At 38.6% G+C, this 12443-nt stretch overlaps 1 protein-coding gene across 14 annotated transcripts in view; it reads right to left on the bottom strand.

Moving 5' to 3' along the window:
• Positions 1–12443, bottom strand: part of MYCBP2 (MYC binding protein 2) — a 263498-nt gene that overhangs the window by 3478 nt on the left and 247577 nt on the right. For all 14 annotated transcript variants that reach the window (XM_053665528.1, XM_053665529.1, XM_053665535.1 and 11 more), the window contains 8 exons: positions 12175–12303; positions 11694–11826; positions 9966–10069; positions 8761–8949; positions 7935–8042; positions 6566–6775; positions 3781–3888; positions 942–1107 (listed from right to left, as the gene is read on the bottom strand). In XM_053665528.1, the coding sequence (XP_053521503.1) occupies positions 942–1107; positions 3781–3888; positions 6566–6775; positions 7935–8042; positions 8761–8949; positions 9966–10069; positions 11694–11826; positions 12175–12303 (1147 nt within the window). The remainder of the gene's footprint in view (positions 1–941; positions 1108–3780; positions 3889–6565; positions 6776–7934; positions 8043–8760; positions 8950–9965; positions 10070–11693; positions 11827–12174; positions 12304–12443) is intronic.

The raw sequence follows: 12443 nt of genomic DNA on the forward strand, positions 1-12443 counted from the left end.
ACTTAGTGTTTAAGCCCCCTCCACTCTAGATATTTGTATAGTGTATGCATTTTTATTATTACAAGCGATGCTGCAGTAAATAACTTGTACATTTTTCCCTGTTTATTCTCTCCACACATGTAGGCATATCCCCAGAAGTGGGACTGTCGGAGGGTGCGTGAGTTTGCAATTCTGAGAGCCACCTGAGAGCCATGACAGGGCACACCACTTGCACTCCCATGAGCAGCAGATGAGAGTGTGCATTTTCCAGCTTTAACAACACTGTATATCGTGGTGTTGGTGCTTCTGCACGCACTTTCACAAATTTCAGATACGTCTTATGCAAATTTCTCTTCCACAGTCACATTCACCCCCTCTTCCATTCTCTCACTTCCATTAAGCCTGCTATCCCACCTCACTGTGATCACCAGCCTCCTATTGGCTTCCAAACTGTTTCTTTTTTGTTTCATATTGACTTTTTCTCAGCCTGACCTCCACAGGCTGAGGTCCTGTGTTTTTAGTGGCTTCTTAAATTCCCTTGGCTTTCTGATGCTCTAGTTTCCAGTCATTCTAGATTAAATCACTTGTCTATTTTATGGTGCCGGTTCCAGGCTTGTTAAATAAAGAAATGACAAAATCTCTTTAAATGTTTCTGTTATCCACTATGATTCCAAACCTCACACGGCCCCTTAGTGCTGAACAGCAGTCCCTTCACTAACCGTCAGTGCACTTCCTTCTCGGCCCCCAAGCAATCTGCTCCATTCTAGCCCCTCACCCCTCACTCGTGCTGAGGGTCTTAACTTTCTACTTTACTCAGAAAGTCCTAAGTTCGTAAGAGCCGACCCTTTGGGTTCTTTAGGAGACTTTGAACTGGGTTTCTGCCACTTGGCACAAAGTGTTCCTATGTAATCATTCAATAAAGCTAGACACCATGATCACGTGTGAAGAGACTAACAGCATACCTGCAGGACAGTGTGGTAGTTCTTCCTTAGGAATGCTCGTCATCCTTTGAAAATCATCGTGACAAGCATTACAAAAATGTGTTGTTCCAAAACAGAAAAAGACAGCTACTGAGCAGCAGTAGCGACATTTATACTCCAAAAAGTCTGTGCCATGTTTTGGACACATCTATAGCAAGAGAAAACAGACACAAGATTATAATGAGTCTGTTTCAATTACACTTAAGATAGTCATATATATAACTCAGTGATTCATATTTTAAGAGTATACACAACTCTAAAAACTGATTGAAAAATTGATGATACACAACATTAAAAAAACAACAACAAAGGTGTAGCTTTGCCCAAGGGATCTGGACAAGCCTCAGTTTCCAATTCCAGTTTCATCATAACTAATTTTATTTATAGGTTAGCCCCTTAATTTCCTTGTGAATGTTTTCTGGTACCCAAATTATAAAATAAAGATTTCATGAAAGAGAGGAAGATCTAAAAGTGTGACTGTAGGTTTAAGAAAATATAATAACTATACTTATCAATTATTGAAATATGGTGATTATTTCATGGAAGACAAAATTATAAAATGCAAATTCCATCTAAAATAAATAACATATATGAAATAATTTGAAAAATTATACAACATCAGAAAATGAAGTGGGGAAAACCTGCTATACCATTTCCACTATCCTTGGTTATATTACTATTAAAAAATATAGAAGGGACTTCTGGTCAAGATGGAGGCATAGGTAAACATGGCTTGCTTCCTGCACAACCACAGCAAAAATTACAACTAGACTACAAAACAAATATCACCCAGAACTGTCAGAAAATTGAGCTACCTGGAAGTCCGACAACTAAGGAATTAAAGAAGACACATTCATTCAGATGGGTAGAAGGGAGGAGATGCTTGGAGAGGTGTAGGCACGTGGAGAGGTGCAAAGACCATGAGCAGGTGGTCCCACACCAACACATGGTGGCTAAAAAATGGAAAGGATACCTAGGGAGCGAGGGACCCCAGCCCCACACCAGACCACCTAGTCCAGGATTCCTGCACAAGGAAGGTAAGTACCCATAACTTCTGGCTGTAAAAACCAGTTGGGGTTGGGGTGGTGGAAGAAACTGCAGGATTTTCAGAAGTCTCCCCTTGAAGGGCCCGCAACAGACTTAGGACTTATACAGACTCACTCCCTCTGGGCTTCGGCACCAGGGCAGCAGCTGGGAAGGGCACCAGTGGCATGCAGGGCGAAACTGAAGTGCGTGGCATCAGGGCAAATGCTACGGGACAGCTTCCATCCAGACAAAACTCCAGAGGCCAGGCAGCAGCATTGTCCCCTCTCTGAGCCCTCCTCCACACAGAGCCACAGAACAGTGACATGGGTTGCCCCACTCTGGTGATTACCTAAGATTTCACCCCATCCCACTTACAGGTATGCTTTTCTTTCTTTTTTCTTTTTGTTTTTCTACAACAGGCCATGCTACTAAGACAGGGAGTCAAAGCAGCTCTACCTAATACACAGAAACAAACACAGGGAGGCTGCCAAAATGAAGAGAAAAAAAATATGGCCCAAATGGAAGAAGAGAACAAAACCCCATAGAAAGAACTAAAAGAAATGGAGATAAGCAATCTATCAGATGCAGAGTTCAAAACAAGTTATTGGGATGCTCAAGGTACTTCATCAGCATAGAAAACTCACTGGGTACTTCAACAGCATAGAAAAGTCCCAAGCCGAAATAAAGGCTGCACTAAGTGAAATACAGAAAAAAATTTCAGGGAACCAACAGTGGAGTGGATTGAAACCAAGAATCAAATCAATGATCTGCAACATAAGGAAGAAAAAAACATTCAATCAGAATAGCCAGAAGAAAAAAGAATCCAAAAAAATGAGGATAGGATAAGGAGGCTCTGGGACATCTTCAAACATACCACCATTCAAATTATAGGGGTGCCAGAAGGAGAAGAGAAAAAACAAGAAATTGAAAACTTATTTATAATGAAAGAAAACTTCCCTAATTTGGTAAAGGAAATAGACATACAAGTCCAGGAAGCACAGAGAGTACCAAGCAAGATGGATGCAAAGAGGACCACACCAAGACACATCATAATGAAAATGCCAAAGGTTAAAGATGAAGAGAGAATCTTAAAAGCAGCAAGAAAAAAGCAGGGAGTTACCTACAAAGGAGTTCCCATAAAACTGTCAGATGATTTCTCAAAAGAAACTCTGCAGGCTAGAAAAGACTTGCAAGAAGTATTCAAAGTGAAAAACAAGGACCTACAACCTAGATTACTCTATCCAGTGAAACACTATCATTCAGAATTGAAGGGCAGATAAAGCACTTCCCAAAGTAAAGATAAAGGAGTTCATCATATGTAAGATGTTAAAGAGACTTATTTAAGAAAAAGATCAAAACTATGAACATAAAATGTCAATAAATCCATAGGTATTGACAACTGAATCTAAAAACAAATTAAGCAAACATGTAGAACAGAAACAGATACATAGATATGGAGGGTTATCACTTGGGAGGGGGCAGGGGGAGAAGGGGGACAAATGCAGAAGTGAAGAGGAGGTAGAAAAGGGGAAGAGAAGTACAAATTGTTAAGAACAAGATAGACAGAGGAATATTAGTAACAGTATAGGAAATGGAGAAGTCAAAAAACTTCTACGCATGACCCGTGGACATGAAGTAAGAGGAGGGATTGCTGGAGAGAATGGGGAGGTACTGGGTGGAGGTAGAAAAGGGGAAAAAACTGGGACAACTGCAATAGCATAATCAGTAAGATATATTAAAAAATAGAACTTTGATGTTTCTAAACTGTCCTTTCTACTAAAAATGTTCTACCCACCTGAGCCCTGGACACGTCAGAACAGGCACCACAAATGAGCTCTCTGGGGTCATAGTCATCCCCTTGTCCAGCCTCAGCATCACAGCGAGCTTCACCACCAAAATATGCCTAGGGACAAAACGCATTGAGATTAGAGCAGGGAAAAAACTCTGCCATGGGAGATGCAGTCTGGGTGCAGTGGCAGTAAGATCAGGAGGTCTTAGGAGACACTGTTGTCTGTGAGGCGCTCCCTGGCAAGGCCGAGTGGGTGGCCACACTGCTGCCTGTGGGGCAGATCAGGTGGGAATTAAAGCTGCTGCTCTTCCGTTCTGGAATGGAATCATGTACACCGCAGGAAGTTCAAACACTGTACCTGTCACAGCAAAATAACAAAGGACTGTATCATCTTCCAAATGCATATCAAAACAGGATATTATGTAGTAAAGAGAAACTGCTTTTTCAGGGCAAAGTCAGAATAGTTTTTCATCATTTTGAAAGAGTGAATAACATCTTCCTTTTCGCTGCATTAAAAAATGTTTAGAACTCCTCCAATTTTAACCTACAGAACAAAAAATGTGCCTAAAGTAAATTTTAATACGGAATTATAATACTCAGGCTAATGGGAAAGAAAAAAATCAATTTTAACCACACGAAAATTTTTAAAAAGCAAACACATATTTGGTAATTCTGTTCAGAATACTGTTCATATTTAAGAAGCTATACTATATGCAAGAACTGATGAGTATCCAGTACAGATACTTGAGTAAAGGGAACTACTGTAACAAATAATTTAACTGAATTTGCTCTGGACACAAAATAATTGAGGTCAATTATAATTGGAGCAATCTACATGCACATGTCCCACAGTCAAAAAGGCTATGCCCATAATTGAGGATAAACAAGATGAGTCAATATAACTATCTGTACTAGAAAAACAGGTCAAAAGACAGGCTCCATTGATTCAGAGGTTATTAAATGGTCGTTTACTAGCTAAATTTGGCCTCAGAAATATTTCATTTGTCCTGGGGTCTATTCCAGCTGTTTTACTTTTCTGGATCCCTTGCTTGGCTTCCTGGACATTTGACTGCCATCCTTGTGGTGGAACAATATTCATTTATGATGTATAGTACATTAAACACACAGAAATAATGTTTTATTTGTAACAATACAATTCACAAATACACAGTATTGGTCTTTCGTGTGTGTGTGTGTGTGTGTGTGTGTGTGTGTGTGTGTGTGTGTGTATCTATCTGCCTTTCTGGCTACCATCTACCTTCCCATTCATTATCAGTGTTTTCTTTGTGCTATACTGGGAGACTATGCATCTTTCATTTATTAATTCCTTTATTTATTCATTTTCTAATTAACTTAGTGTCTAATCAGTGCCAAGTACTAAAGACAGGGAAATTAAAAAACAGTCTTTGTCCTCATGGAACTTACCAAGTGGGGTACAGAGACAAGTGAACCAGTAATCGTGCTTCAGAACACTGACCGCTACGGTGGACGTATGCCAGACATCTAGACCATGTGGTGGTGGGGGGTAGGTGTGGGCACGTTACAGAGGAAGTGAAACCTGATCCGAACCCAAAAGTACCACAGATTTCGCTCTTTGCATGAGCACGTGTGCAGGGTGGGTGGCAGGTGACAGTAAAATGCAGAGCAGGTAGAGAAGAGCATTTCAGGAAGAGAAATCACCTATGTGAAGGCATGGAAGTATCAGGGTGTGAGGAGATGTGGCCGAGCTCGGGGAACTGCAAGTTGTTCGGTATTTTGTAGCAGAGGATGCAAGTGGCAGCCTATTAGGGGATGAGACGAGGGTGGACTGGGCTACAGGATTATGAGCAGAACAGTGACACAGCAGATTGGAGAAACACTAATCTACGAGTAGCAGTGTAAGTATAAAGGATGGCATGGAGCAGCTAGGGGCTCCACAAAAGGAGTTTAGGAAGAAGGCTGCTATAGGCAGACAGCTCTGGGGGAGGTTCAGGAAGAGGGGGTAGAGGGATTGAGAAAAAGAGAGAGAGAGAGAGAGAGAGAGAGAGAGAGAAAGAGAAAGAAAGACTCATGGACATGAAAAAAGAAAAAAACAAGAGGAAAAAAAAATTCAAGGGACATTTAAAGGCAGAATTGCAAGGACTTTGTAAATTAACACTGGAGATTGAGAGAGAGTCAAACTTGAATGGAATACTGCACATGCAAACTCTGAAGTATCTGGGAGACGTCCAAATGTCTAAAGGCAGTTGGATATTTGTATCTAAATCTCAAAAATTTTGGAGGGTCATAATATTACAGGTGGTCAGCAAAGGCATGGGTGCACAGGGGGTCACTACAGATGGAGGTACCATTCATCAGGCAAGGATGGCAAGCTGGGAAATATGAAAGTGGCAGGTGAATAAAGGGAACCCTGGGAGGGAGTTAAAGACAAAGGACTAGAGAGGGAGGAGAATATTTTTTAAAAAGTGTTTTGCTGGAAGGCAAGGAAGTAAGGATTTAAGGAGGAAATGCTCAAAAGAGTCAAGGAAGAGAAGTTTATTCAAGAACCAACTGGGTTTGGCAAACAGGAGGTTATTACTGATGGGAAGTAGCTTGTGTACAGCAATATATCATGTTTCAGAAATAGTCTGCATAAGTTAAAGAAATCTCAAAACAAATTAAGAGATTCAACCTGAAACACAGTACCAAGTTTCTCATTTTAAACTTCAGATTTAAGATGTGAGAATAATTGGATATCAGTATACAATTCAACTTCTTAATCACATAGACAATCTCTAGTTGTTAAAAATTCTTAGTATAATTTATGGCATACCTTTCTGCATTTGTAGCAAACGTAATACGCATATCTATTCATGGCATAGCCAGCTGGGTCATTATAAAATCTCACACCAGGAGTCGTGATAGCTTCACTCTTATGCAGACCTTCATATTCCAATCTCATTAAGGCTTTTCTTCTGACATCCTCATAGAGTTCTTTTATTGGATCGAGCAGATCTTTTAATACTATATGATTTATTTTGTTCTGAAATTAAAAAAATAAACATCCTTCAGGAGAATCACTTATTAACTAAACGGTGTGTGCCAAAGTGCCAAGCACCGTGCTAGGGGAGACCTAAAATTTTTCTAAATCAAATGCCATTTAAAAGTAATCTTGCAAAGTCCTCACAAGCCCATATTTTTCCAAGAGCAGGGAAAATGGAGGAAGTGAGGCTCCGAATGTGAAAATTCCGTTTTGTTAGCTTCACATTACTGAGTGTGGGGCGCATCTGCTGCTGCCTGGGCTGTGCTGGGAATAAAAGGTCACCTTGCCGCCACAGAGAAGACGCACTCCTTCTGTGCGTGTAGTGGCTCCTCAAAGCTGGGGTAGAATGTCGGGTGACAGGAACAGGCAGGTAGTATTCTCTGTACCACTTTCATGTCTCATTTGTTAATGTGACCTTTTATTGGTGGCACCATTTGGGTTGGGAAAGCAAATACTACAATCTTTTTTACTATTTCTCAGTTTAACTGAGCAATGATTATGTTGTCTTTCCATATCATACCCTATATACCAACCTGCAAATCTGAAGAAAATAGGGAGAACTAAATAGAAAAAAAAAGAAGATTAGAGAAGGCATTGCTAATCACATTCTTAAACAAAGGTTTTCTACATAATTATTATTAGCTTGACTAAACAACGTGCTACTTTGCTTATTATTATCTTTGTAGAGATGTTTGTCAAAAATCTCCTTATTTTATCTGAGCTCTAAAAGAATCTGTCTTAATGGCACTGAAAGTTCAGGTTTCACTCTTTAATGCAAGTATCAGTACCTACAAGTGCCAAGGCTCATTCTTTTTGGTAGTCACTTGCTGTCATGTTGTGTGACCCCAGCTCTCAAGGGACCTGAAAGCCATGACACATGTCCTTCAATGCCTGATGATGTCTAAATGATTTATATAATGCAGTATGTTTAATTTAACAAGTTTCAATGGATAATTACTATTTTGAAGTTCATTACAATAAATCTGTAACACTCCCAGGTAGCACCTGGATAAGGAAAGCAGAAACTGACGGGGGATGGTGGTAAGAAAGTAAACTGAAAAGGACACTGAGAGATACTGGCACTTATTTATTATGAAAGGTGAGAGATGAAGATAAAGATGAAAGATCGAAAGTAGATAGTTTCTGATTCTTTCCATACCTTGCAGATGGGACAAGATATAAATCCAAATGTTATCCTTGGACCAAGCCATCTGTTTTCCAAAACTCGCCGACAGCACTGCAGGTGGAATACGTGACTACAGTCCAGCTTAAAGAGAGAACAGAGAAGGAGATAAGCAAATGCAGTAACGATAACACCAGCAACCGGCAGATTGTTCAATGCATGAAGCTACTGAAAGCAGGTAAGAGAAAATCAAGAAATTTAGTTCAGTGAAATTTTAGTACTTTTCCACTATTTAGAAGTAGGTCTTCAGCTTCTCCCAATTTTTTAGCATATATATATCAATGCCATCTTATAGAGAGTAAGCTGGGTTAGGAAAAGTACAAAATTACTCAATTCTGTATCTTATAAAAATAAGAGGAAACTACTAACTTAAAGATTTAAGATATATATGCAAATATTACTAGAATTATAAAAAAGCAATGGAAGTAAAAAAGATATTTAGCAAATAATAACATGTATTATCATTGTTTTATATATATATATATACACACACATACATATAATGTATAGATGTATAAATCACTGCATCATTATGAATAGATCAGTTACATAATATATTAAATACTACTCTGGATTTTGAAAATTAAGAAGAGAGAAGTTACTGGATTATCTATTTTTCATCCCTATGAGCACTTTATACATTCTATCAGTTAAGCTCATACAAATTAAAGCTAAACACACAGAATGTTGTTTAGCTATAAGACATGGAATTTTCTCTTTAATAAATTGGAGGTATTAATGGAACGTTTTCTACTGATGGTAATAACCTAGCCGCATTTACTACATTAAAAGCCGGGACAACCTGAATGGCCGGTGCTGCCGAGAGCGCTTCGGTGAAACATATCATGCACATGTCGTCGGCATCTTGCTTCAGTGCTGTGGCGTTTTTGTCACAGCCGTGCAGACAGGGCAGACAATGCTCTTCGTTTTTCACACCTCCACATGGATGGCCACAGGGGTGTGTCTTACTGCAGGCTATCTTGGCATATTCCTAGTAAAGATGAATTACAATGGCACACAAAGTATCAGAGCAGTGCACATCCTGGTAATTATATACATTATACTCATTTTCCAAGATACTTCCCACAGGAAATACATATTAGGGATAAGTTACAATAAAGTAGTTTTTATTGTTTGAATGTAAATTTGGGTTATTAACAAAGTCAGTTTTTCTTTTAATATGATTTAAAAAAATTTCACTCCACATAAAGGGAATACTGATAAAGAGTGAATTAGAAGTTTAATCTATTATCATGCATAGCCATAAAACAAAAAAATACTGATATACAATCTCTTAATCGCTACCCACCTTCTTGCCAAAATGGGGATAAAAAAATACAGGTATCTTTTATTATTCAGGTACTATCCAAATTCTTGTTAACTAATTTGAGGAATCATAAATGTTTGAGCCCTGACCAGAATAGCTCAGTAGGTCGGGCATTGTTCTTTAGTTCAAAAGGCCACCAGTTCCATTCCTGCTCAGGGCGCATGCCTGGCTTATGGGCCAGGTCCCAGGTTAGGGGCATGCAAAGGGCAGCCGATCAATGTTTCTCTCACACATAGATGTTTCTCGTTTCCTTCCTTCCTTTCTCCCTCCCTACCCCTCAAAAAAAAAATAAATATAATCTTTAAAATTTTTTGAATAACATGGAAGCATACAGATATTTAAGACTAAAGAACTTTTGGATACTGGAAGTTTATTTTAGGAAAATAAGTGAACAAAATATGTATAAGAGGCAAAGGAAATACAATCCGTAGATTTTAACTGTTTCTAGCACAAAAGCACATGTTAGATATGTATGCTGATTACAGCTGGGAAACACACACATGTCTGCTTTGGGTTTGAGTGCTTTGTCTGACCCATTTTGCAGCTTTGACAAAGCACTCAACTCTGGACATGGGTGATACCTGAGTTCAGAAACTGAAGTGGCGCTGAATGCGAACTCTGCCTTTCGTGAAGAGAAAGGTGTCATGTGGGAAGGCGTACTGCCCTCCTGGGACACCCACCTGGCAATCTGCATCAGAGCAAACGCTGCCGACAGCCGATAACTCCGTCCCACTTCTGGACCCACAGAAGCGGCATGCTTCTGAGCTGCTTGTGGTGGGTTTGCCTAGGTGCAAGCAAAGAAAAGAAAAATCCTTCTTAAGAATGTTTTCTACATGTTTTAATATAAATGTTTTTTTAAAAACCAAGCAAACCAGGTTTGTATCAGATGCCATCACTGGGAAATCAGCCTGGCAGTTTTACAGCTGAAGGGTTGTAAGCTGCCCTAATTACAAAGTAAATACACATAAAAGGGGATCAGAAACTGAAGAGCTGTATCTAAAGCCAAATGAATTTTAACTGATTTATTTATACTTTTTTTTTAGGAAAAAGGATTAAACTGGACTTCTAGTCAAGAGAGCAGGCTGAGCAGATATGGCAAGTCCCCCACTAAAAAAGCACAATACCAGATAAAATATAACAATAAAAATTAAATAAAAATACACAGAAGAAAGGAAAGCTTTATTTGCCTTTCCACAGTGGCAATAACTAAAATGCACAGGAAAAAAACCTCATCAGAGAATATAAAACTTGAAAATCAGAATTCCCACCCAAGGAAGTAGAGGTCATAGAGCAATTTGAAAGAAAATTTAAAATCTGAAATAAAGAACAAACAGACCCACAAAAACAAGAATGAAACATACTAGAAAGAACAGGAAAATTTGAAAAATCTGTATCAAGATCATTTTAAAATACAGATACAAAATTCTAAGTAGTAATATGTTGAACTTAATTTTTTTAAAAAAAGGACAGTTTATACTATGAATCCAGTGATGGTTCAACATTAGAACATTTATTAATGTTACATACAGCATGGCCAGATTATAGGGAAGAAATCAGCTCTGAGAAAAAAAGACCATGCTCTTATAGCAGGAAAAGTTACTCGTATCTAAAGTTAAATTTATTCAGGTTTACAACTAATCCCAACATCAGAAATTTGTGTCAGTCAAATGGCAGATGACTGAGGTACTGAAAATTGAGAATTTCTAAGATTTAATGCAACTCTAAGCTGGAAATATACCAGACTTACTTTACAAATAAATACAAATGAAAAACCACATGGCGTGGAGACAAAATGACTGGCCCAAGGTTACGTAACTAGTTAGTGGCGAACCAAGTTCCCTAACTTTTAGACTGACGCTCTTTCTAACACTCAACATTGTCTAGGAAATATAATCCAGTAACCAATGATGTCATCATAATCGTTTGTCAGAATACACTCAAAATTATTCACATTAAATAACTGAATTAAACTAACATCTAGTTTAATGGTAACCAATAGGCATGGTTCAATCTTTTTTTAAAAAATAAAATTGTACACATACATTATAAGGACCAAACTAAGCACATTACATTAGACTTCCTAATCCACTGATCAATACTGTAAATGTAACATGCCAAGAACTTGAAAACCTTTAGAACTCTTCCAACCCAAGGTGGATACAGTATTTTGCTATTGGTGGCTTAGGTCCTCCACTCTTTTTAAAAAGATTTTAAAAATTGTTATTCTATTACAGTTGTCCCAATTTCCTCCCCTTTTCCCTCCTCTGCCCATCCTGCCCCCTTTTCCTCCAGCCAATTCCCACCTGGTGGAAAGAGGGGAAGGGACTAGTTAGAGAACATGTATGGATGACCTATGGACATGGACAACGGGGTGGGCAAGGTTCAAGCTCCTTTCAACCCTCTTGTACCTGTGTGCTCCCGGAACTCCACCATCGCTTTCATGGTCTTAGAATCTGCGAGTGCCATCAACCAAAACAATTTGGTTCTACCACAGCCTTCGTGAAGGTCGACCTTTATAGCTTCTTCTTCTTCTTTGAAGACCTACCATTTTTAAAAAGGAAAATATATTTATCATTTTGAAAGAAGAGTATAAAAGTTAATTTATTTAATAATAATAGTGGCTTTTATTTAGGAAGCACTCTAGAAAGTTCCAGGCATTTCTAATCTTCTCTTTAGTCTTCACAATAGTTCCATTTTTCTAAATGTCTCAGAGAGGTTAAACAACTTGCTTGATTTATTCAGTTGATAAGTGAGGCTGTTAAGAATTCCACTGAGGTATCTGAGTCCAAAGTCCCTTTTTCCCATGACACCTAGTCTCCCTCCCACAAAATTTATTGAATATATTTATGCCCTACATAGTGTTCTGCGTGTAAAGACAGAAATCTTCACCTGTCTCTGATGAGTTTTGGTTCGTCGATGAAGATGAAGGAATCTGTCACAGTCAGTGCATAAATTCCCACATACGTTGCATAAAATGATTGCTGCAGTTTCACCATCATCATGATTATCACACATGGGCTAAAATAGGACATTTTCATAGGTTATATTAGATTAACAAGGAAGTCTCAATATTCACACAAATTGAATGTAATTTATCTTCAACAGCAGAAGACTGTTATTCTAAAGTCTATTAAGGATTTGGAATCTGGACCTTAAAC

This window comes from Artibeus jamaicensis, unplaced genomic scaffold, assembly GCF_021234435.1.
Source record: "Artibeus jamaicensis isolate MK-2021 breed Jamaican fruit bat unplaced genomic scaffold, CSHL_Jam_final contig_415, whole genome shotgun sequence".
NCBI classification, from domain to species: domain Eukaryota; kingdom Metazoa; phylum Chordata; class Mammalia; order Chiroptera; family Phyllostomidae; genus Artibeus; species Artibeus jamaicensis.